This window comes from Cydia strobilella, chromosome 21 (genome assembly GCF_947568885.1).
Source record: "Cydia strobilella chromosome 21, ilCydStro3.1, whole genome shotgun sequence".
NCBI classification, from domain to species: domain Eukaryota; kingdom Metazoa; phylum Arthropoda; class Insecta; order Lepidoptera; family Tortricidae; genus Cydia; species Cydia strobilella.
In genome coordinates, this window is record NC_086061.1 from 7,042,011 (window position 1) to 7,068,546 (window position 26,536).

The 26,536-nt window shown below is 41.4% G+C and overlaps 1 protein-coding gene across 1 annotated transcript; it reads right to left on the minus strand.

Annotated features, from left to right (window-relative positions):
• Nucleotides 1-587: 587 nt before the first annotated feature.
• LOC134751151 (N-acetyltransferase eco) lies at nucleotides 588-26,536 on the minus strand. The gene is made up of 11 exons (XM_063686517.1): nucleotides 26,028-26,536; nucleotides 23,025-24,110; nucleotides 22,216-22,425; nucleotides 21,468-21,620; nucleotides 20,093-20,245; nucleotides 16,625-16,697; nucleotides 16,144-16,249; nucleotides 10,678-10,746; nucleotides 9,809-9,973; nucleotides 5,792-5,913; nucleotides 588-4,196 (listed from the first exon to the last, which is right to left on the minus strand). Exons 1-11 carry the CDS (start codon nucleotides 26,281-26,283, stop codon nucleotides 3,992-3,994), a joined length of 2,598 nt encoding a protein of 865 aa, XP_063542587.1. The 5' UTR covers nucleotides 26,284-26,536; the 3' UTR covers nucleotides 588-3,991.

Genomic DNA, 26,536 nt, shown 5'->3' on the forward strand with positions numbered 1-26,536 from the left:
CTAAAATCCGAAGGTCATTCTGAGAGTTAACGGACTGTAGGTATATATCATGCAGTTTACAGTTAAGATAAATAACAATATAAGTATAAATATAAAATAACACTGCGTTATTCACAAAGCAAAACCATCGAAAAATAAAACGATCTTATACATAAACATATCGTTGACATACTTGTCTCAAAAACACTGGATTATAACCTATTGTGACTTTAAGTTGTCTATCTTATTGTTTTTAAATAATAAGCGTCGTCGAGTTACATATTTAATCCTATTGGAATGAGTGGAATTTTTAGGATTCAGTAATATTCATTGTCAATCCTTTGAGCGTTAAATTTGGCACAATTACAAGATAGACTTGTATTTTATGTTTGTAAGAACGTATAAAGAGAGCTTCAATTATAATATTATTAACAACCTATATGCTTAAATCTTGTTTAAATTTGTGTAACTTTAAGAGTATTTGTCGTATTTGACTCTAACTACTAAGTAACACACTACACCCTATGGTGCCCAGTGTCATATGACGTCGATATAGAAACGTATATCGTATTATAAGTTATAAACGTAAGTCAATCAGTATACCTTAATTCTTTGCAATTAAAGATTACAATTGTTCAACTGACTATGTTACGATGGCGTTCGTACTTATATTTACTCATTAAACTTAATTAAGTATCAATTCGAAAATCACTAAAATTCATATTAAAAGACACGTAGCGTAATGATACCTATAAAATAACCTACACAAAATCGCAAAATTGGCACACTTCAACACAATCGCCTTCCATTCGGTTAAAAGAATGCAAACAGAAAACCACGAACGAGACAATGATTCATCAATCACAAGGTACGGTTACACTATTAAATTTCCGTACCATTTTGTACTTTGTCACAGTGACAATCAATATGAAGTCGCTAGAGACCTCATACTGTTGTAACTGTAACAAGGTATGTCATGGTACCGTAAGGTCGGGGTACTTTAGCCCCCCAAGGTTACTTTGTTCACCCATGAAAACCTATTTTATTGAATTGTAAAATTCTTAAAAACGACATTATGAGATTATCTGTTTTGAAGTAAGCATTTAGTAGTAGTAAACTCTTTATTGTACAAAAATACCTATTAAAAATTACATGGTACAAATAATATGTACAAAGGCGAACTTATCCCTTTGAGGGATCTCTCCCAGTTAACCTTTGAGCAGATGAGAGGAGAAAGTGAAAAGAGGGTGACAAATGTAGCAAAATGTACAACAAGGTACCAGAAAGACAAAGGATATTTAGTGTCGTTTTTAAGAATTTATTAATTCAATAAATGGGTTTTTATGCGTGGACAAAGTAACCTTGTAAGGGCTAAAGTACCCTGACCTTACGATACTGAAAAAAAATTAAAATTCCTTGACACATTGGTAGAACGACCCAGTTCGCGTATACCATGTAGAATAGAAAATATACTAAATACTACTAAATATCAAAATACTTAACCTACCCCTTACAAGTAAAGAGGTCGTCAACTGTGTTAAAATACAACTTGATCTACTATTGTGTTGCACATTTTTAAGAACTAAATTCTTTAAATGTCTTAATAAACGAGTATTCGAGGACCTAAAATAAAATAGATTTACAGACTTATCAAAAATATGTTTATCACTATTTGTGTAATTTTCAATCAAAAGGTACCACTTTGTCGCTTGCCATAAGCCGCATAGGACGCTTTGACACAAGCAAATTTCGTCCTTATGATAAGCGACAGTGGTGGTTTTCCTTGAAAACGACACATTTAATTTACTAGTTATAGACAAATGGTCAAGGCACTTGGCACTTCTTTATTTTAATTAATATATATTAGTTTATACTTCGAGTTCCACCATTAAATACTACATACTATTCATAAAACTCAGTAAACCTTTGTTAAATTAGACAGACGTTTACGAATAACGTCATATAAGTCCAACTTAACTAAGGTAAGAAATCGTTGTGTTTTGGCTGCGAGTAAATGGTTGTATGTATTAAGTTCAAAAAGTAAAAATTAAATACCTTGACTAAAAAAGTCTTATATTACCTTAAACTACAAAATGGCCGCATAACTATCTCAAAATCGACCGAGTTAAGCGGCAGAGCTCTAGCTGTCAAATAAAGAACTACAAACAATATAATATCAACTGAGTACACAAATACTATACACGACAACTACATAATAGGGTTGTTGACACATGTTCAATTTTATATCTAAATCTAGTTAAATAGATAGATAATGAGCAATTCATCACAATAAATTGGGAACTTAACAAATGTATTGGTATAATAAAAAAAATTCAAAACCCCAATGTTTACAAATGTAAGTTTTTTTAAACATCCGAAAAAAATGGTACCATTTGATTCCTTACATTTTATTTATAAAAATATTGTATGGCAACTATATACGTAAATGCAATATTTAACCGACAAAATCGCAATTTCCTTGTTTTCCATACATCGAAACGGCTTCTGTTACATGGTGACGTCACGATGTATTGCCATTTAGTTGGGAGCGTTTCGTCAGTAAAGTGCGATGGTCAGACTGATTATCATTTGTGACTTTTAGATTATTTTAAGGCAATGGGTCCCATATAGACATTTGATCCTTAAAACAAACTTGATCGACTGATATCATTCATAAATAAAAAAACAGGTTACCCCTCTCAACCCCCTAAATTACCCCCTAAAATAAGAAATAACCGGTTTTGACTTATTTACAATATTAGTGGTGGTAATTGCTATAACTGTTTCAAATTTTAGGTATCTACGTCAAACGGTCTCTGAGAAAAACGCATTTAACTGATTTGCAAGACCGAAGTGAACCCATAAGTGTTCCGTTTGTCAAAACAAAGTTTTGCACGGAACACTAAAAAGTGTCAACTACCCTATTATAAATAACACAACTCTTTCAATTGAGCCTATAAACAAGCAAACATGGAATAACCTACAAATCAATAGCATAATAAAATCAATAGCAATGGTAGCTACCATTATTAAATAGCAGACCGTTTCTCAAAAAAAATCGAAATGTTTTTTTTTTTTCAAATCACAGATACAAAACCAGTTTCCTTTGATGCAAAGTAACTTAAAAATGTTATTGCTTTGCGTTCGTATTATACTTGAAAAAATACGTAACTGCAGATACGTAACGTATTAAAATGTTCACTATATAAAACCTGAGAGGTGATATTCATCACGTTACTCTAGCGTAGCTTTGAGACATTTAAATGCAACATACACAAATAAAACATTAGTTCAGTACAAAACGTATAAGAGGTAATAGCAACTTCACTAACCCCGTTAGTTTTATAATAGGGAGTATTACTGCAATGTTCTGCCGCCAGAGTGCAGCACTAGCACAAAACGTAAACCATGGAGTAACAACATGCCGTAAACTGCTTTTTGACAAGTTTTCACAGATTATTTGTTACTAGATATGACATTGATGCTTCAAGGCGGTTTGTTTACCGTTTGTGCTAGTGGCGTCTCATACGCAGAGTTTTGCCTATACCTATTCCCTATTGCCGCCTATTCACGATTAATAACAAAATCCACTAACGATATTAAAATTAATTTGCCTTTCGTGAGTCGACATAGGCCCTCAACACACGGCGTCGTAACGTAAGACGCGTAAGCGTATCGTAAAACGCGCGTAGAACGAGAGCGCTACGAGCACGAACAAGTTCAAACAAGTCTGCACACGAAGCGTACCCGTAGCGTAGCGTATGCGTAAGATCTCTATCGTAATTACGACAATCGTAGCGTAATGCTGGCGAAATTTTTTTTTTATTTCACTTATAAAACTATTACGCTTACGCGACGATTACGCTTACGCGCGCAAAAATCTACGCGCCTCGTACTCGTAACGTTTTTATGATACGCTTACGCGTCTCTTACGTTACGACGCCGTGCTGAGAGCCATACTGACGATGCACATTCAAAGCCGTATAGGGTGGACTTTTAGTCCAGGAGAAATTCAATCGAGGTACACATAAAACTGGTCAGTACCGAAATACTTGGTGGCTAATAGTTTACCAGCGGCGGTGGGTGCGCTGAAGGCGATGTCACGCTTGTCCATCGCGCAGCCGTACAGGAAGGATGCGCGCGCGCACTCCAGCAGGCGACACGCCACGCCCTGCCGGCGGAACGTGGCGTGCGTCCAGATACGGGAGATGCCACATCTGTAATTACACAAAATATATAGGTCAATAAATAAATTAAGTAATAGGTAAATTAATTTTTAACAAGCAGAAACGTCTGCGATCGATGCTATTAAGCTTAGAATAAATTTAAAAGTGGAAAAATTACTGGCTTGGGTGAGACTTGAACTCACGGCCTCTGGATCGATACTCCAGCGCTCTGCCAACTGAGCCACCAAGACCTCATCCATAGTCAGCAAGAAAGAAGAAGTGTAACACTCTTACGGTAGATGTCGCTAGGGTCCCCTAGACCCATATAGTGGGAAGATTTGCTGACTATGGATGAGGTCTTGGTGGCTCAGTTGGCAGAGCGCTGGAGTATCGATCCAGAGGCCGTGAGTTCAAGTCTCACCCAAGGCAGTAATTTTTCCACTTTTAAATTTATTCTAAGCTTAAGTAATAGGTATATAAATAGGTGTGACTAGGGTCAATCGCCGGTCATTAATAATTTAAAAAAAAATACTTCAACAATCAGCCATTATCCCACAAGCTTGCTAAGGGGGACATCGATTACTCGCGGCCACAGGAAGATTACCTTAGGATGGTATTTCATCTGTCCAATATCTTGGACCAATGTGTATTTGCGTCTCACATTTTCCTTAATGAAAGAGTGAGACGCAATACACATTGGACAAATAAATTGGACAGCTGTAATACCACCCTCAGATACCCTGCAAATTTCTTCTGGATGGTGATCAAAAATAATCGAATTTTTCGTAGAAATAAGCAGATACAAATTTATCGTCATAATTTCTGCGTGTGCTGTCAAAATCTCTGCAGACTTTTCTTGGTTTAACTCTATTTAGTATTCCGTTTTAATATTATAACATAAGAATACATAAATAAAGACAGCTATATTTCTGCGAGGCCGTGAGTAGTCCTTAAAAGTAACTAAATGCGCTTAACAGGATAATCCTCACGTACCAGCAGCTGTACCAGAGATGAACTTGGCAATGAATCATTGAGTTGAGACACATTTTCAGTTGAAATAGATGACGAAGTGGGTTTGCTCATGTTTTGGCAACAAATGTTACAACAACATAAATATACTGAATTATACATAAATCAATTGGTTTATTGACAGAATCCCCCTAAAGAGAGCGCCACTGGACGGTCTACTCAAGTCTTTAAAAAATTGGTCTGATTGGTCACAAAAAAATTTGAATGTCTAAAATAATCTACAAATTAAATATTTTATGCGGCTGTTAACTCGTGTTAACAAGCGCCATCTATGGGACACCCTCTACTCTATATTGAACCCTCGATGACTTTTGTCGTTATCAAGCTGCGTGCAGTACAGTGGAGTCGCTCGCGGCACAGTACACGTGGAATCATTTTTAGGGTTCCGTACCCAAAGGGTAAAAACGGGACCCTATTACTAAGACTCCGCTGTCCGTTTGTCTGTCACCAGGCTGTATCTCATGAACCGTGATAGCTAGACAGCTGAAATTTTCACAGATGGTGTATTACTGATGCCGCTATAACAAAAACTAAAAAGTACGGAACCCTCGTTGGGCGAGTACGACTCGCACTTGTCCGGTTTTTTATTTATTCTAGTTGGTTGATAGAAAACTCACTTGACAGGGTAGTCCTTAACCGTGCAGCAGTCAGGGTCTCCAGGGATCAGCTTAAAAGCTCTGGTCTTTGGCTGAACAATCGCACAACCTGCGATCTGCTTCTTATCGATGTATAGGTATGCCTGTGGATAATTACCATTGAGTGAGTTATAATTATAGTGATCCTCGATTCAGGTCTATCGTTTAGCTGAGGTGGTTGATGAGAAGTTATGACCAGCTACGGACTGGTGGAAGGCTTGGCTCCTGCAGCTGATTAGTATAGGTAGATTGGGAACTCAGAGCATACAACAAGAGTAGCCCCAAGTAGCCCATAATGTCATATTTACGTACAAAAATTCCGAATTTTGCGAGGTGAAAAAGTAACCCACGCAAAAAGATATATGTCGAAACACGAAGAAACACACGCATATCTGAATAAAAATGAACATTTTCTCATTTTGACGTACACAAACATATCACAAGTGGAAATATAAACACTTAAAACAACTAACAAAATCAACACTAATGGACCTAATAGTAAAAGAAAAAAAAAAAAAAACATGTGCAACTTGACTACTGAAAGGCTACTGGCTACTCCATTACTGTATGCTCTAAGGTTAGGAGTTGGTCGCCCAAGTAGGGCTAGACCTTTCGCTGCCAGCCGTAGTTCAGGCCATGCTGGGCAGCGAAAGTGCGTGGGAGACTGTGCTCACGTTCTGCGAGCACGTCATGAGAGATAAGGAGGCGGCCGAGCGCGAACGGGAAGTCCAGGCCGAGGCTGACCCAATGCGCCGCCGCCGCATAGGCCGCAGACGCGCCGCTCACGAGCGGAACCTGCCGCCCTAATGAGAGCCAGCGGGCGGTGGACACGGGGGCGTCCCCGCCCATGACGCTGGCTCCCGAGATGGTAAGCGCGACCTAGTGTCCCGGAAGCGCTTCCACTGGGTAGGTCAGGGGAATAAAAAAGGGTATGGATCCTAGGCAGGATAGCCGCTGCGGGGTCGCGGACGCATTGCGTGAGCTTCCCCGTAACCCCGCAACCACAGCGGCGAGAGGACACCATGGGGTTTAGTGGGTAGTGGGGCCTCTTTACAGCCCTGAGTCCCACATAACCGTCCGGGCCCGGCGGTATGCGTAAAAGCATTCCCCATGTAAAAAAAAAAAGGGTCACCACTCACCGTGTAAGTATGTATCTCGGCCGGCAGCTCTGCGTTGTACCCGAGCTGCGCGTGCACAACCCTAGTGAGCAGGGTCGCCACTCGCTTGTTGCACTAGGGTCACCACTCACCGTGTAAGTATGTATCTCGGCCGGCAGCTCTGCGTTGTACCCGAGCTGCGCGTGCACAACCCTAGTGAGCAGGGTCGCCACTCGCTTGTTGCACTAGGGTCACCACTCACCGTGTAAGTATGTATCTCGGCCGGCAGCTCTGCGTTGTACCCGAGCTGCGCGTGCACAACCCTAGTGAGCAGGGTCGCCACTCGCTTGTTGCACTAGGGTCACCACTCACCGTGTAAGTATGTATCTCGGCCGGCAGCTCTGCGTTGTACCCGAGCTGCGCGTGCACAACCCTAGTGAGCAGGGTCGCCACTCGCTTGTTGCACTAGGGTCACCACTCACCGTGTAAGTATGTATCTCGGCCGGCAGCTCTGCGTTGTACCCGAGCTGCGCGTGCACAACCCTAGTGAGCAGGGTCGCCACTCGCTTGTTGCACTAAGGTCACCACTCACCGTGTAAGTATGTATCTCGGCCGGCAGCTCTGCGTTGTACCCGAGCTGCGCGTGCACAACCCTAGTGAGCAGGGTCGCCACTCGCTTGTTGCACTAGGGTCACCACTCACCGTGTAAGTATGTATCTCGGCCGGCAGCTCTGCGTTGTACCCGAGCTGCGCGTGCACAACCCTAGTGAGCAGGGTCGCCACTCGCTTGTTGCACTAGGGTCACCACTCACCGTGTAAGTATGTATCTCGGCCGGCAGCTCTGCGTTGTACCCGAGCTGCGCGTGCACAACCCTAGTGAGCAGGGTCGCCACTCGCTTGTTGCACTAGGGTCACCACTCACCGTGTAAGTATGTATCTCGGCCGGCAGCTCTGCGTTGTACCCGAGCTGCGCGTGCACAACCCTAGTGAGCAGGGTCGCCACTCGCTTGTTGCACTAGGGTCACCACTCACCGTGTAAGTATGTATCTCGGCCGGCAGCTCTGCGTTGTACCCGAGCTGCGCGTGCACAACCCTAGTGAGCAGGGTCGCCACTCGCTTGTTGCACTAGGGTCACCACTCACCGTGTAAGTATGTATCTCGGCCGGCAGCTCTGCGTTGTACCCGAGCTGCGCGTGCACAACCCTAGTGAGCAGGGTCGCCACTCGCTTGTTGCACTAGGGTCACCACTCACCGTGTAAGTATGTATCTCGGCCGGCAGCTCTGCGTTGTACCCGAGCTGCGCGTGCACAACCCTAGTGAGCAGGGTCGCCACTCGCTTGTTGCACTAGGGTCACCACTCACCGTGTAAGTATGTATCTCGGCCGGCAGCTCTGCGTTGTACCCGAGCTGCGCGTGCACAACCCTAGTGAGCAGGGTCGCCACTCGCTTGTTGCACTAGGGTCACCACTCACCGTGTAAGTATGTATCTCGGCCGGCAGCTCTGCGTTGTACCCGAGCTGCGCGTGCACAACCCTAGTGAGCAGGGTCGCCACTCGCTTGTTGCACTAGGGTCACCACTCACCGTGTAAGTATGTATCTCGGCCGGCAGCTCTGCGTTGTACCCGAGCTGCGCGTGCACAACCCTAGTGAGCAGGGTCGCCACTCGCTTGTTGCACTAGGGTCACCACTCACCGTGTAAGTATGTATCTCGGCCGGCAGCTCTGCGTTGTACCCGAGCTGCGCGTGCACAACCCTAGTGAGCAGGGTCGCCACTCGCTTGTTGCACTAGGGTCACCACTCACCGTGTAAGTATGTATCTCGGCCGGCAGCTCTGCGTTGTACCCGAGCTGCGCGTGCACAACCCTAGTAAGCAGGGTCGCCACTCGCTTGTTGCACTAGGGTCACCACTCACCGTGTAAGTATGTATCTCGGCCGGCAGCTCTGCGTTGTACCCGAGCTGCGCGTGCACAACCCTAGTGAGCAGGGTCGCCACTCGCTTGTTGCACTAGGGTCACCACTCACCGTGTAAGTATGTATCTCGGCCGGCAGCTCTGCGTTGTACCCGAGCTGCGCGTGCACAACCCTAGTGAGCAGGGTCGCCACTCGCTTGTTGCACTAGGGTCACCACTCACCGTGTAAGTATGTATCTCGGCCGGCAGCTCTGCGTTGTACCCGAGCTGCGCGTGCACAACCCTAGTGAGCAGGGTCGCCACTCGCTTGTTGCACTAGGGTCACCACTCACCGTGTAAGTATGTATCTCGGCCGGCAGCTCTGCGTTGTACCCGAGCTGCGCGTGCACAACCCTAGTGAGCAGGGTCGCCACTCGCTTGTTGCACTAGGGTCACCACTCACCGTGTAAGTATGTATCTCGGCCGGCAGCTCTGCGTTGTACCCGAGCTGCGCGTGCACAACCCTAGTGAGCAGGGTCGCCACTCGCTTGTTGCACTAGGGTCACCACTCACCGTGTAAGTATGTATCTCGGCCGGCAGCTCTGCGTTGTACCCGAGCTGCGCGTGCACAACCCTAGTGAGCAGGGTCGCCACTCGCTTGTTGCACTAGGGTCACCACTCACCGTGTAAGTATGTATCTCGGCCGGCAGCTCTGCGTTGTACCCGAGCTGCGCGTGCACAACCCTAGTGAGCAGGGTCGCCACTCGCTTGTTGCACTAGGGTCACCACTCACCGTGTAAGTATGTATCTCGGCCGGCAGCTCTGCGTTGTACCCGAGCTGCGCGTGCACAACCCTAGTGAGCAGGGTCGCCACTCGCTTGTTGCACTAGGGTCACCACTCACCGTGTAAGTATGTATCTCGGCCGGCAGCTCTGCGTTGTACCCGAGCTGCGCGTGCACAACCCTAGTGAGCAGGGTCGCCACTCGCTTGTTGCACTAGGGTCACCACTCACCGTGTAAGTATGTATCTCGGCCGGCAGCTCTGCGTTGTACCCGAGCTGCGCGTGCACAACCCTAGTGAGCAGGGTCGCCACTCGCTTCCAGTTGGCGTCGCCGCCGCGCACGCGGATGCAGCGAGCGGACCCCCACCTGCCGACTACGCATTCTTCTTTCCAACCCTGAATAATTAAAATATAGTTTGTCAAAGGACTGACTCATTTCAAACATAGACAGAGAGACTCATACTATCTTTTTCTTACACTAGTACTAGCACCCTAAAGAAAAGGATGAGTACAGTTTTTTTTGTTCTTATTTACTGCCAATTTGGTTTGACCAACTATAAGTATGTTATTTTAGTTTACAGACGTGGGGAACTTATGAAGACTGCAACCACTGAAAAAAATGCAAGCACCAAAATAAGGGAATCGGGGTGGGACATGTTACCAGGCAGAAAGATGGTAGGTGGACCAAATTGTGAACGGAATGGTGGGCGCTTTCAAACGAAAGAAGCGCCCGGTGTCCCTTAGCTTGTTGGATAGACGACATTCACAAGGTTTTGTGGATCACTTCTGCTTTAGATTAGCTCAGCCGGGCTAGCACATGATTGGCGCAAGAGTATCGCGCCGCGACATAGACTACCCGTCCCTCTTTAATTTATACAATTAGTAAAAGACGGGTAGTCTTTCTCGCGGCGAGATACTGTCGCACCAATCATGTGCTTGGCCTACAGCCTACAGGACCGGGACAAGTTGTGTACTAGAAGAGAGGCTTATGCTCAGCAGTGGGCGATAAGACTGATGTGATGAAAATGAGAAAAATCACGAGTATTATACATCGAACGAAACTTGTTTTAAAGAAGAAATAACCCTCAATCGTAACTTACATTAAATTTAAGCACATTAGTCGCATTGTGGTGAATCAAATGGTCATGCTCGTCCTGAGGATCTCCGATCTGAAAAACAAAATAAAGACTTAGCCAATTATTTTCATAGCCAAATGTACCACCATAATATATACATCGACGGAACATATACAGGGTGGCAAAAAAATAAGTGCATTCCCGTGGCCAGGGAGGTTCTGGGATTATACTGAGCAACTTTTACCATGGGACCAACCACGAAATCGCAGAAAAAAATTTACCCAAAATGTATGAAACCGCCAATTTTTTTTCGCTAATTCGGGGTTGGACCGATAGTAACAGTTGCTCTGTATAATCCCAAAACCTCCCTGGCACCGGGAATGCACTTATTTTTTAGCCATCCTATATATATAGACGAAGCTCTTAGTGCAGTCGCCATCAGATATATCGGAGCGGCCGAGGTGCTCAAAAATATCTGAACACGCACTTAACGCCTTGACAATAGAGGCGTGTACTTTACTAACTTCAAAAAAATACGGTCCACATGACCTGACACTTAATTGACACGTAATTGTAATTTTAAGTTGTTTTTATTTATTGTTTTTGTTAGAATAATATGAACGCAAGCCCCTACGAATATTTGCCGAGCAAAGTTTCATGCTCGCCGCGTCTACACTCATCTGATATAGGCTCTCTCTCTTGTGCCTACGCATGTTGCCGCGTCACTATCACTTGTAATTTATTTTCTATTTTCTTTTAATATACTTACTTATAAAAAAGTCTGCTTGTGTTATTTCATCAGGTTATGGGCCTCTCCCTACCTGTTAACGTTAGTTTCGGGAAATATTAAGTGATTAAAGTAAAATATTAAGATTTAAATCTCGGGAACTTAACCTCAAAAGTCGAGTTTAGTTTCGGTCGCCGGAGTTTATTTTTTTCAGCTTTTCAGCATAAAAGTTGTAAAAGATGGCATCAAACAGTCATATGATGGCCATAGAAAAGCTCACAGGCCGTGACAACTGGACAAGTTGGAGTTTCGCCGTCAAAGCCTATCTTCAACATGAGGAACTTTGGAACTGTGTTCAAGGTACGGATACAGATGCTAAGAAAGACTTAAAGGCAAAATCAAAGCTTATACTCTTAGTGGATCCCATGTTATATGTTCATATACAAGAGGCGAAGTCAGCGAAAGAGGTATGGGACAATTTAACACAAGCATTTCAAGACTCAGGTTTGCTACGGAAAGTTGGTTTATTAAAAGACTTGATAAATACAACCTTAGAAAATAGTAGTAGCGTAGAAGATTACGTGAATAAATTAATGTCTTCAGCGCATAAGTTGCGTAATATATCATTTCAAGTAGATGATGAGTGGCTCGGGACACTGATGTTAGCAGGCTTGCCGGATATTTACAAGCCTATGATAATGGGAATAGAGAGTTCCGGTGTGAAAATTAGTGCAGACTTGATAAAAACAAAGCTCTTGCAAGAGGTGACAAAAACTGACGCTACCGCTTTTTACACAAACTCCAGAAATAAATATACCAAAAGTAACCCGTCTCCGTCCCAGACTAAACCTAAGGGTCCGCGTTGTTTCTCATGCAACAAGCACGGGCATTTGAGCAAGAATTGTTGGCACAAGAAAAATAAATCAGATGCTAAAAATAATAAAGATAATTGTGGTTTCATCGCAGCATTTTCAGCCATGCAGTCGAATAATGATATGAACTGGTATGTCGACACTGGATGTTCACATCATTCAACACCGCACCGAGAATGGTTACAAAATGTCAGAGCTCCGCCTATTAAAAGCATAACAATTGCTAACAACCAAGACTTACATGTAGAATGTTGTGGCGATTTAACAATACAGGTACTGGACAAAAATGGAGGAAGTAATGCAATTCTGGTGAGAGAAGTATTATTTGTACCTGAAATGGCTACTAATTTGTTATCTGTGGGTATGATAATAAAAGCTGGCTGTAAAATAGATTTTCATAAAAAAGGCTGTAACATTAAAAACCAGACCGGGCAATTAGTAGCTACATGCACTGAGATGAACAATACCTATAAGCTTAATGTTTTTAATAAGGAAGTTAAGGCGATGACAGCTACCACAGCGACAGATACCTACTTAATGCATCAGAGAATGGGGCATTTGAATTTTAATGATGTTGATAAAATACCAAACTGTGCTACCGGTGTTCAATTAGTACAGCAGTCTGAAAGTTGTGTATGTGTTTCATGCTTAGAGGGAAAGCAAACAAGACAACCTTTTCCAAGTAGTGGCTCCCGGGCAAAAGAGTTGCTAGAGCTAATCCATAGTGATGTATGTGGTCCGCTACAAACCGCATCAGTTGGAGGTTGCAGGTATTTTACAACTTTTATTGATGATTATTCAAGGAAAGTTTTTGTGTATTTTATCAAGAGTAAAGCCGAGGTATTCGATAAATTTGTAGAATTTAAAACTCGTGTAGAAAATGAGTTGAATAAAAAGATAAAGGTAGTGCGCAGTGACAACGGGAAAGAATATATAAATAAAAACTTTGATGTTTATTTGAAGAAAAATGGCATAATGCACCAGACATCCACTCCATACACACCCGAACAGAATGGGTTATCCGAACGAATGAACCGTACGCTTATTGAACGTGCTAAATGTATGATCTTAAATGCTGGTTTACAGAATGACCTGTGGGCTGAGGCAGTGGCGACTGCGGCGTATATTGTAAATCGCTCGCCAACTCGTGCACTTGCCTACATCACACCTGAAGAAGTATGGACCGGAAATAAACCAGATTTGAGCCATATGAGAATATTTGGATGCAAGGCAATGGTGCATGTACCAAAAGAAAAACGACAGAAACTGGATGCAAAATCAAGTGAGTTTATTTTTGTTGGTTATTCGGAATGTACTAAAGGGTACCGGTTTATGGATCCTAAAACCAAGAAAATGATCATGAGTAGAGATGTCGTGTTTCTTGAATCAAGTGTGAAGCGAAATATAGTTCCTGCCACGCCTGAAAACTCTGAAACAAAAAGAAAACAAGGTAGAAACAAAAATTTAAAAAATGAAGTAAATAATGTAAAGAAAGATGTGATATACTTACCTTTAACGGAACAGCCTGAAGTGAGGTCTGAAGATGATGATGATGATGACGATGAGACTACACTGGAAACTTCAGATACACAAAGCTCAAGTTCTACTGTGTGTGATCTTGCAGACGTTCTAACTACACCGAGGACTCCGATAGAGACCGAAGAATCAATCTCAAGTCCTATAGTAGATGAAGATCCCAACGATGAAACATACGTACCTGATCATAATGAGAGCTTTCATACTCCTCAGTCGTACAAAATAAAACTCAGACCACGCCGTGACAAGCAGGATACTGATTTAAAACCGACTTCTTATATATGCATGAACGCTGAGTCTACACCAAGTTTGCTCAACAGCGATCCTCAGAGCCTTGAAGAGGCGCTTAAAGATGATAAGGCGACAGAGTGGATAAAAGCGATGCATGAAGAATATCAATCGTTAATAAAGAATAATACCTGGTCTCTAGTGGATAAACCGGCTGGTAAAAAAGTTATACCATGCAAATGGGTGTATAAAACAAAGATGAACGAAAATGGAGATATAACACGTTATAAAGCCAGGCTTGTTATTAAAGGTTATAAACAGACAAAAGGAATTGACTACCATGAGATATATGCACCTGTTGTAAGATATTCCTCTATTAGATATCTCATTGGGTTAGCTGCAAAATATCAGCTAAAAATACACCAAATGGACGCTGTTACAGCGTTTCTTCAGGGTGACGTTGAAGAAGAAATATATATGTCTCCGCCGCCATACTTTGAACAAGGAAACAAAGTATGCTGTTTAAACAAAGCCATCTATGGGCTAAAGCAAGCAAGTAGACAATGGAACAAGAAGTTAAACAGTGTTTTATTGGAAATTGGGTTGATCAGATCAAAAGTAGACCCATGTATCTACTATAGAATATTAGACAAAGAAGATATATTTTTTGTAACTGTATATGTTGATGACTTGCTATGCTTGTTCAACAATGACAGCACTGCTAGTATGATCAAAGAAAAATTGAAAGAAAAATTTCATATGAAGGATTTGGGAAGAGCGACCCAATGTATTGGTTTCAAGATTACCGAAAGCAAGAATAAAGAAATATCACTTGACCAATCTATTTATATAGAGAAAATTTTAAGTCGCTTTGGAATGTTAGATAGTAAACCAGTATGGACTCCAAGCGAAGCAAATATACAGTTGAAGAAAGCTGAAAGTAATGAACAGATACTGGCTGATATACCTTATCATGAGGCCGTTGGGTGTTTATTGTATTTGTCTCAAGGGACAAGACCTGACATAGCATACATTGTCAATTCATTGAGTAGATTCAATGGCCAGCCTACTGCTCAACACTGGACAACGCTGAAGAGGGTCCTAAGATATTTGAAGGCCACAATCAATTATAAATTAACCTTCAATGGTAATAATGAAAATATTACTGGTTACTGCGACGCTGATTGGGCCGGTAACACTGAAGACCGAAGATCGTGTACTGGGTACACATTTATTTTTCAGGGTGCCGCCATAAGTTGGTGTTCGAAACGTCAACCAACTATTGCACTATCAACTGCTGAAGCAGAGTATATGTCGTTATCTGCAGCTGTACAAGAGGGACTCTGGTTAAAGCAATTACAAGATGACTTTTGGCCAGAGCTTTCACAATCACCAATAACTATATTTTGTGATAACCAAAGTGCAATTAGCATTTCAGGTACTGAGGCATTCCGTGCTAGAAGCAAACACATAGATGTCCGGTATCACTTTGTGAGGGAGAAAATAGCCACTAAACAAATTCTGGTAAAATACTTGAAGTCTCAAGACATGGTGGCTGATGTATTGACGAAGGCCTTGCATCAACCAAAACACAAGGCCTTTACCGAAGCAATGGGTTTGCGTCCAGTGGAGGATGTTAGAATAATATGAACGCAAGCCCCTACGAATATTTGCCGAGCAAAGTTTCATGCTCGCCGCGTCTACACTCATCTGATATAGGCTCTCTCTCTTGTGCCTACGCATGTTGCCGCGTCACTATCACTTGTAATTTATTTTCTATTTTCTTTTAATATACTTACTTATAAAAAAGTCTGCTTGTGTTATTTCATCAGTTTTTTTACCTTATATATTAATTATGAAATAAATAACTTTTTTATTGACACGTATCACTGATAGTTAACCCTTCTCCATATACAATATACCCCGCCCGCAGCGTTGAATATTACCTAATACATTCCCGATATAAACTATGTTTGCCGTTGTCAGCACAGTTGTCGTTGTCGCGGCACAATACACGTGGCACAATCATTTTAGACCTCTAGTCACACTTCTATAGTTATTCTAGCTAGTTCGTTGACCATACGCATTTAATAAAAGGAATCAATGATATATTTTTGCAGAAAGTACCTGGTATATAACCCCGCACTCCGTGCACTGTGTAGCGCCGAACTGTTTCTGTCCCGCGTCGATCACGTACTGGTCGCTCCCGTCTTTCAATAGTGACTTCTTGCTGCTTTTGCCTGCACACATGCAATTAATGATTAGTGTTAAATTATGGAAATGTCAAATTATTGCAGCATATTGCTGGTAATTATGGTAAAACCAGCTAAACCATTGGAACGCCACGCCTATCATGCGCGGGCACTTCGTTGTAAACCTTGTAGAAATTCACAAAGGTTGACATTGGGCTCCTACCCTTAAGGGCTGTGCACACCGTATGCATGCGTGTGCGTAAACGTGCCCGTGCGCGTTGTAATAAACAGATCCTTACGAGAGACGGCACACCGCTTGCGTGACGTGTGCGTACGCGGCTCAAACATTTTACACAGACGCAGCCGGTGTGCTCTGGCCTTTATCCTTATTGAAAAGCTACATATTGTTATAGTACGTACCTTTAGCGCTAGGCGTGCAGGTCCCAGGGTTAGGATTGCTGAATATGGGAAACAGTTTCGTGCCGTCATCTGGCTTTGCATCTACTTCTGGCACTGAAAAAACAAAAAAAAATCGATAAGTATCTCTTTCTTATATCTGAATGTTCTGGTGTATATGGACTCATCAATGCGATTATAAAGAGCCCAAACTCAATTAGCCATTACATATCCCTATTGCATAGTCGCTGAAGTTACGTAGGTGGGTATGCGAAAACTGCGAAATTTGAGATCAATAGGACATCGGGAATTCGTAAAAAATCGCTTTAAAATTTGAGCTTCAAAAATTTAAAGGAGAGTATCATATTATATCCTATGAATCCTATCCGTAAAATATCTTCTATCTGTCCGTCTATCTGTCTAACCTTTTTCGGCTAAATATGCCAACAATAAGCAACAGATATTTGAAATAAGTTGAAACAAAACCTTTTTTATAAAAACCTGAAATTTGGATTCGATTGACAAACAGCCAGACGTAAAGATTTCAATATTCAACAGAAAACAATGGGATGACAAAATGTGTATGTTTTAGAATAAAATTATATTTGATATTTCAATATACTAAAATGTTAATGTTACACCCACTTTCAATGCCATACAAAGGTCAATAGTTTTCTCTCATCAGTAGTTTCATTACCTACTTTTAATGTTTGACCGAGCGAAAGCGAAATCCTTACAAGTCACAACACTATACATATGTGGCTTTCCATCATAGAAGGGTCCTTATGCTTCAAATGCAATAAAGGTCCTTCCATCTGAAATTCTGATAAGGTCCTTATTGCACAAGAACTATAAGGACCCACCTCTGATGGAAAGCCACATATTTCATACCTTGAGCAAAAATGCTTACGTACAGTCTGGCAAAAAGAGTAGAAATTAAAAAGTGGCAACACTGTAGTGTCGTCCCGTTTTTTTTAGATTGATTTAAAAGGGACGACACTACAGTTTTACCACTTTTTAATTTCTACTCTTTTTTGCCAGACTGTATGTCCGGATATCCTGTACTCCTGTCGAAGGTCTTATTTGTCAATCGATCTCTTGAAATGTGAGGTGCCCGTTTAATTTTATAAATACGTTTTCTGCGTTTATTTTACCACAGAGAGAGAGAGCACTGCAGAGATAACTGACCCCCCTGCAAATACGTTCCTATGCACGAGGGGATAAAGGCTTTTTGACGGCGTAAGACCCTGGTCTTCGGTTGACGCCATAAGCTGCGTGTGTGCAGCGTCGCGTTCTGTACACAAATCTTCTGCCTAACAATAATCTGACGCTGAACACAGCGTACGATATCAACGGACGACCAAGGCTAAGGCATTTTTCATATTGGCGGTTTTCACGCCTCCAGTGTGCGAGCAGGACATCACACGTGCATAACGCTATCTCGCTCGCACATCGGAGCGGCGTGCGGATAGAGTCAGTCGTCAATCGAGTTAGATATGACTAACCATTATTTTCTTCTCTCTCCATCCATTGCACTATAATCCTTCTCACAACACTATATTTTACACTAGTTAATCTGGCAGTTTCTAACGCTGCCTCTGTCGCGTCCTCCATTTCTTTATACAACTTATTTTACACGTTTAACACAACTGTTTTGGGGGTATTTTAAAGTCACGATAGTCGGATGGCAGGTCAAATTACAACAGTTAAACAACATATGTGTAATAACTGTTATGGATTTTTTTAGTAGGAAAACTGAGTGTTCAGTTTTTTTTTTATTAAAAATCGCAGCGAAGTTAAAAAAACATTCGTTTGTCATTCATTATTTGAGGACATTATTGCGGACGAAGGCGATAAAAAAATGAAAATTACTAATATTAAAAAAAAAAAAAAAATACAGGCACAGTTTGCGATTTTAAAATCTGATTCTGTCTGTGATTTGTTTGTGTAAAAAACCAGTGATATCCGAATCAAACACGCGTAGTGACACCGTGAGTGTAGTGTGTTTGGACAGACCAACGATTGTGAACGCGACCGGACCAACAAGTGTGAATGCGACCGTTGGTAACGTTGAAAGTGAACGCAGCCGACGCGCAAGAATGAGGGTAGACAGAGCGCTGTCTACACAACTTTGACACCCACCCGCTATCTTCAGTCACCCGTGAACATGATGCATGTAACTGCGTCGAAATATCGGGAGCTCACAAATAATACAAAAGGTAATCACGGTCTATATCCCGGTCAATATAAGTCTAGTGATTTTAAAATAGTTTGAAGTGTTGTTATTGTAACAAAATACCAAAACAAATAATTATATAATAATAATATTTTCATCTACAACCCAAAAACACAACCAAGTAAACATAGTTACATTAGGTATAGAAGACTAAATACCTAGTACAGAGGGGTTAAAATAGTTTCATACCACACTATTTCTTGGGCCCAATTTCTAGTATCAGACGGTGAAAGGCACTTAAGGGTATACAGGTGGGGTAAACAATAGACAGAGCCTGAGGCCTGAGAACTAGTAGTAAAAATATTTCTAATAGTTTGACCTACCATCGGATTCGCCACGCTTCACCATTTCTTCTCTGTCCATCCACTCTCCTATTATAGTCCTCACAACACTGTATTTCATATTAGCATATCTGGAAGTTTCTAGAGCTGCCTCGGTCACATTCCCCTTTTCTTTCAGCAACTGTTTGTATATGTTTATCACTATGTCCTGAGCGGTTAGACACTTTTTCTTTGGTGGCATTGTAGATTTCGAAAAATATCACAGATTTTTTCCCAGTTTGTTAAGATTGACACTAGATTTTTAGGTTTTCGTTAAGGCACGCCTTGCTTGGTTATAGCTTGACTAGACATTTGGATGAAGGTAGTTTAAGTTATTACTTGACAGAATACTACCCTCAGATTTTATAATGTAATGTGTGACATGAAAAACTGTCGAGTTAACTACCATATTTATTTATTTATTTTTATTATTTAAGGAGTACCAACAGCTACAAAATCATTATGCTTATTTCACTGAGGCACATTCAACCTGATTTTAAACTTTTTAAAGCAACAATCATTACAACTATTGAGCGCCGAGGAGGTTTGAAGTCACGACTATCCGTTTTATGTATCCATTTAATTATTTAAAAGGGGCCTAACACAAATTTGTAGTTTTCATGTTTAATTTTAACACATTTTAATCCAGAGCAAATGCCATGACAAAATTCCCACGGACAATAGACTATATTTGCATGAAGGGCAGGCTGCAACCAAAACCTCAATGTTGTTTCGATAGGAAAAAAATCACGAAAACATCGTGTCTTATTTTTATTCCAGTTGTTTATCGTTACCCTGCATAGGTACCATAGCAGTATGATTTTAGTATAAAAACGATGGTCCTTATAACAGGATGGCCGGACACGCCGTTCCGTCACAGCCCCTCTTGTAGGTTCCAAAGTTTTATGAATAAGGTTAGTTAAATAATAAACAGTTGGTAAACTTACCAGGAGTAACAGTGGTGGTGGGGGTTACATCTGGTACAGAGACGGGTGCATCAGTTTGCGTCATCATGAGGATCTGCTCGTCCAGCATTTTGAGCTCGCGTTCGATCTCGTCCAGGTCGGTCAGCTCCTCTTGTGGTACTGTTGAGAAATTATACAGGTTAACAAACTCCTAGCAGCCGATTCATCTGTAGCATTATTTATTTCAAAAGAGGTGTAAAATCTAAGAATAAGTAAGCCCTAGTAAGAACGAACAATGGGACATTAAAATCCAAGGATAAATAGGTAAGCGCATCCACATGGCCGTCTTTGACAAGATAGACGACCTCGTGTCGTGACTTAGTGCTGGTGGAGTGGTGCTGCGCTGGACAGAAACGTGGCGCACGATGGGGGAGGCCTAATGTTCAGCAATACACGTCAGACCCTTGAACGTCACCTCATCAGATCGGACGTAGTGTTTGACGTCAGAATCTTGTTCAGATTCTTGAATGGTATGTGACAATGTAATTTTATTACCTACTTTATTTATTTATTATTATTCAGAGATCCAACAGCTGTTAACATGCCTATAGGTTTTATAAATATGATACAAAAAGCCAATTACAGGTTCTCACCAGTAGCTACATATTAACAAAAACAATTGGTGGTTAACACTATTACACGATTCCTACATTTCCACGCCAAAGCTATAGTAAACTTATAAATCGAAATTAACTAAAGAAGATACACAAAGAAAAATAAAAAATACAGCACAATGAAATTTCAATAAGGCATGCTCACTTAAAGAACTCCTCCGTCAGGATACGCCGCATAGTTTGGATGTTTGAGATACAATCTACGTATCTGGATTCAACGGATCCACGCCGTTCTGTCGCCTAAATAGTGTGTTTTAAGTTATATTTTAAAGTATATGCTACTTCCTAAGGTATTTATTTTGGACCCGGGTATGTCCTTAAACTGCGTCCGGACCCGGGTATGTCCTTAAACTACGTCCAAAAGAGAGGTATGGGCACTGTGAATGACATCTCGCTTTGTGTGGTAGGGCACAGGACAGCGGAAGTCATACCAGATCTAGAGCAGAGCCCAACTGGGGAAGTACCTCCACCTTACAGAAAACAGCAGCCAAATAACACTAAACCCTACTCAGTGTTGTGTTCCTGCCGGTAAGTAAGGTTGCCAGAGCTCAACGAGGGAGAGGAGTGTTAGGGTCGGCAACGCGTGTGTAATATCTCCGGTGTTGCAGGCGTCCATAGGCTACAGTAAATGCTTACCATCAGGCGGGACGTATGCTTGATTGCCACCGACGTGGTATAAAAAAAAAATCTTTTCATTAAATAAAACACATCTTAGATTAGATAGATACCTGCAGGTACATTTTCTTCAACTAGTATGAACCCGCCGTCCACGGGTAGGAACTGTCCATTCGGCACATCACCGTGGTCTGCCTTGTGCAGTTCCATCATCGTCACATCAGCTGTCTCCGCTGCCTCCGTAGGCTTCACTGGCTTGTCAGTGCCTGAAAGAGAAATTAGTATAATAATCCCATGGCAGTGTTTCTAGAACTAGAAACTTCCTTCCAGCTAATGCAAAAAAGAAATTAGTTGTGCCGCTACTAGAGAGTAATGTAATTCTAATTATTCACTCATTTAAATATAGTTTGTCAAAGGACTGTCTCATTTCAAACATAGACAGAGAGAATCATACTATCTGTGTCTTACACTAGTACGAGCACCCAAAAGAAAAGGATGAGTATAGTTTTTTTTGTTCTTATTTACTGACAAGATTTGCTTCAGAAGTTCGATATTAAAAGGGTGCGTTCCTACTATAAAAAAAAATTACCAGTACTGCTTTATGTATTAGTTTTCTTTTTGAAAATCAGTTAAGTCTCGGCTGGCTTGGCCACCTCGAAAGGATGAAAGATCGGGCATTCAAAAGAGCATCACAGGTCGACCAACTGGACGCCGTCCAGGTCATCCTAAGTATCCGTGACCGGATAGTGAAATTTACGAACGAAAGTTGGCGTGAATCCGCGCAGGACCGAGCAAAATGGCATCTTGTGTTAGAGACCAAGACTAATTTTGGGTCATCGCATCAGCCAAATAAGTAAGTACCTAATTCTATAATGACTGCTCCGTCTTGTGGCAGGGCCTGCCCCGACACAGGTATAGCGGTGACGGGCTGGAAGATTGGGTTAGTCTCCTCTATGACAGTACTGTTGAAGCACGGCAGCTCAGGTCTGGGTTCTGGTTCGTCCTCCTCTTCCCATTGGCTGAGGAGCGCTTCTATGGTTAACTTTTCTTTGCCAAAAGGGTCCGCTTTATCTGTAAAAAGGTAACATGAATTAGATATTATACACAGTCAACGGTAGTGTCCGACCGAAGTTTCGGTTTCGGCATATAAATCATGTTTTGGGCGAAGGTTGGGTTTCGGCCGAAAAACCGCCGAACCTATAACCTAGGCCGCACCGAAACTATATCTTCGGTAGTGTCTGGCCGAAGTTTAGTTTCGGTTTGGGCACAAAAATCGTGTTTGGGCCGAAGGCTCAATTCCGGCCGAAACTAGAGCATAACCGAACCTTCGGTTCGACATAAATCCGGTTTTGGTCAGACACTAGTCAAAAGATGTATTTGCTTAGGTCTGGCAAGTCTAAAATGGCAAGCTGCAGTCCGTCTGGAGGCTGTTTACATTGTTAGCAGGTAGTTCTTCTAAGAAAAATTGCCCGCTAAAAAAAATTCCTTATGCTCGCTGATTGCTGCCAGTGGACACCTGCCTTTATGAAACGATGCAATTAAAAAGATGATGACAATTGAATGAAGTGCGTTTATTGACCTGTGTTATGCAATTCATTGAAATTTTGGCTTCGATAAATTACTAATAAAAACAATCATATTTTTGCAATGTAAATCAAAAATATGCTCACCTTTGTCCAATTCTTGTGAGGAATTCTGACTCGTCATAGAAACGTTATTCATGCTCAGATTATTGGCGGAAACATTTGAAACTGTGCTGTTATTTAGAACAGCCGAATCAGACTTGTTCATATACTGATTGCCTTTAGCGAACATCTTATTTTTCAGCACTTTAGGCTTTCTGATTCTGTGTCTCACTCCCATATTTATCTGTCCTGATTTTTTCTTGCGTCTGTGTGGGTGGCTTGTGAAGAGACGACGGTTAATTGTTATTGAGGTTTCGATAGCGCTAGAAATTTTGTTTATAATGCTGCTATTTAAGTCCGGGCTAGAATTGCCATAGAAAGACTTGGCTGATATCCCTTTTAACTTATCGTTGTTGAAAAGAGACAGACGAGCTTTAGGAGCCGAATTGGCATCGATTTTAGGGTATTTAGACACAGGACCGTACTCAGTAAGGCTGTTGTTACGCAGTCTTTTGTGGCTTATCTCACTTTCGCAGAATTCAGGGCTTTCCGCTATTTCAACTACAGAGCGTCGGTTGTGACTTAGCTTTGGAGGTGACATCGTAGCTTCAGTAGTATGAGGCGTTTTTAACATTTGTGTTGGAGACAGATTAGTAGCTAAATCCATCTCAGTCAAGCTCACAACTGGGTTCATATTAGGTGGCGTAACATTCTTCTTCTGTTCCAATAATACACCTTTGAAACTTTGTAGTTTCGGTGTCATCTTGTTTCTATTGGACCTCCTTAATGTTTTTGTAGGTGTATTCTCTTTGGTGTCTGTACCGGAGTCCGTATCAACGTTAAGATCCTTTAAAGAGCTGCTGCAGCTCTCCGTGTCAGCTATTAAGGATGCAAGGCTCTTCCGGGCCCTGCTTGAGGTAGAAGACGTTGTATGGACACTGTTGCACGAATGTGTGGAGGATGGTGTCCCGGGGTGGTTCTGCATGTGTGGGGTCACCGGAGTGGAGTGGGAGCCTGTACATTTTTCCGGACAGGAGTACCGGGTGTGGTACTTGTTGAGAGTGAATGGTGATTTGATGAAGCTTTTCAGATCATGGTTTTCTTTGAGCAGTTTTGAGCTTCGGGTGCCATCTGTTGAGAAAATGAGTTTTAATAAATATATCAAGTTTGTCAGAATCCAAAATGTTGAATGCAGTCAACAGCAGAAGTTATTAAACAGGATAGATTTTCAAATAATTTTATGGGTAGTGTTCAAAATGATTAGTGACAACTTTACTGTTAAAGCAGTAAGAGGTGTATGCAGATCATTTTGACCATCTCGGCTCAATAACTCCTTCTGCTATTAATTGTATCAAAATCTAATGAAATAAAGATACTCAATGGGGAGGCCCATTTCACTTCACATCTCTATTGCACACAATAACAAAAGGAAAACAATAACAAACTTTACAGACAATGTTGTATTGTTAAAATACTAATTACAAGTTTTAGTAGTAAATATTTTTGGCAATACCAATAATACAGAAATAAGCAAGAGGTTTTCTGTTTAAGAATTTTATGAGTAAATTTATAATACACAAAATTGCTTTGCTTTAGTCTTGATGTGCAATTGGGATAGCTATATACCAGGATTTTAGGTCCTTTGTCAAACCTTGACTAACCAGTAGACTAGAAGCTAGCTAGAGGGCTGGAGTCAGGCAGAGGCAAGGGAAGGTTATGCTGTATTATTTGTAAACCAGAGAGAGAGAGAGAGAGCACAAATGGAACAACTGCCACTCGGACCAATTTTAGTCTCCAAAATATACCTGATCTTTCTTGGCAAATAAGAGTATTACAGTATTTGGTGTAAGTAGTATTGTATTGACTAGCTGGTTGGCCCCAGTTTTAATCGTGTATGTTGTATGATAATACCTGGCCATTCTTATTATAAAAACCTGTTATTTGGTTAGGGGTCTGACCCTTTACATAATGCTCACAAACCAAAATATGCAGGGAATCTTCATATGAGCTTAGTATCTTAAATTATTATTACATGAAGTGATACGTTGAATATTTTCAATACTAACACCAAATATGGATGTGCTCATTTTATTTTTTAACTAATGAACATTGAGTGGTTGAATATTTGCAGTTTTCTTCTGTGTTTATAACAAATCGACCAGTTTTGACGACCGGCTGGCCTAGTGGGTAGTGACCCTGCCTGTGAAGCTGATGGCCGTGGGTTCGAATTCCGGTAAGGGCATTTATTTGTGTGATGAGCACAGATATTTGTTCCCGAGTCATTGGTGTTTTCTATTTATTTAAGTATTTATATATTATATATATCATTGTCTGAGTACCCATAACACAAGCCTCCTTGGGCTTACTGTGGGACTTAGTCAATCTGTGTAAGAATGTCCTATAATATTTATTTATAAGATATGTACAGCCAAGTATAAAGATATGGGTGCACTCATCATACGCAAAAATATGTCCCATAGCTCTTATGTCAGCGTATTAAGAACTATGGGACATATTTTTGAGTAAGTTGTGTGCACCCATATTTTTACACTTGACTGTACATGTTATAACCTAATGTTAACCGGTTTGTGATAGACTTTTATAAGCAACTTGTAGTATTCAGCAAACTAGTCTTAAACATAAACCCTTTTTAAATAATATGATAATTTCATATTGTCTAGAATATTATGGCTAAAAGTGGCAAATGAGAATATGATAAAACATACTGAAGGACAAATTAACCTAACTTTTAAGATGGACTATCATAAAATAATTTTTAAGATGTTAACATGAATGTATGATTTGTAGATACAGGTTTTCAGTATTTAATCTGCAATGCAAGAGTACAAGTTAGTCATTGTAGTAAGATAATAATAGTGAAAATGGCAAATACCAGTATGTTCTTTAAATCAGACTGTAACAACATCTGGTCTCAATCAAAAATTAGGTCAATCAACCAGTCATTGACTTCCTAGAAATCATAGCTGGACACAGATAAGCGATTAAAAACAATAAAAACTGTAAACGCAAAGTTGTTTCGATACTTACGCCAATGGCGTTCTGGCGTCTTAGGCACGCTGTGATCGACTTCGTCTCCAGAGCTAGAGTCCAGCGTGCCCATGATGCCCAGGTCGTAGTCATCGCTATCGCTCTCGCTGTTCACCACCGGCAGCTTTCGATGCTTCGTCAGAGACTCCCTCCACGCCTCCAATTCACTTTGAAACAGACCCTTCTTTCTTTCACTCATTTTAGGCGTGTGAGTGTGGGGAAGCCGTGATGAACGACGCGGAGTTACCGCAGACATCGTAGATGTTGTTATAATAGTCCTTAATAAACACCAACTCCACCGCGTCGAGTTACATGACCAACCGACTATGTAATGTATCTTGCTCAATCTAATTATCTGAATCAAAATACACACGAATAACAAACAATCATATGTTCAAGTAACCGTATTAAGAGTAATAACACGATGATAAATAGTGAAAAACAACAAACAACACAAAAGACATCTAAAAATCGTGTAAAGGGAACGCATGAAACGTTGGCGGAACGGG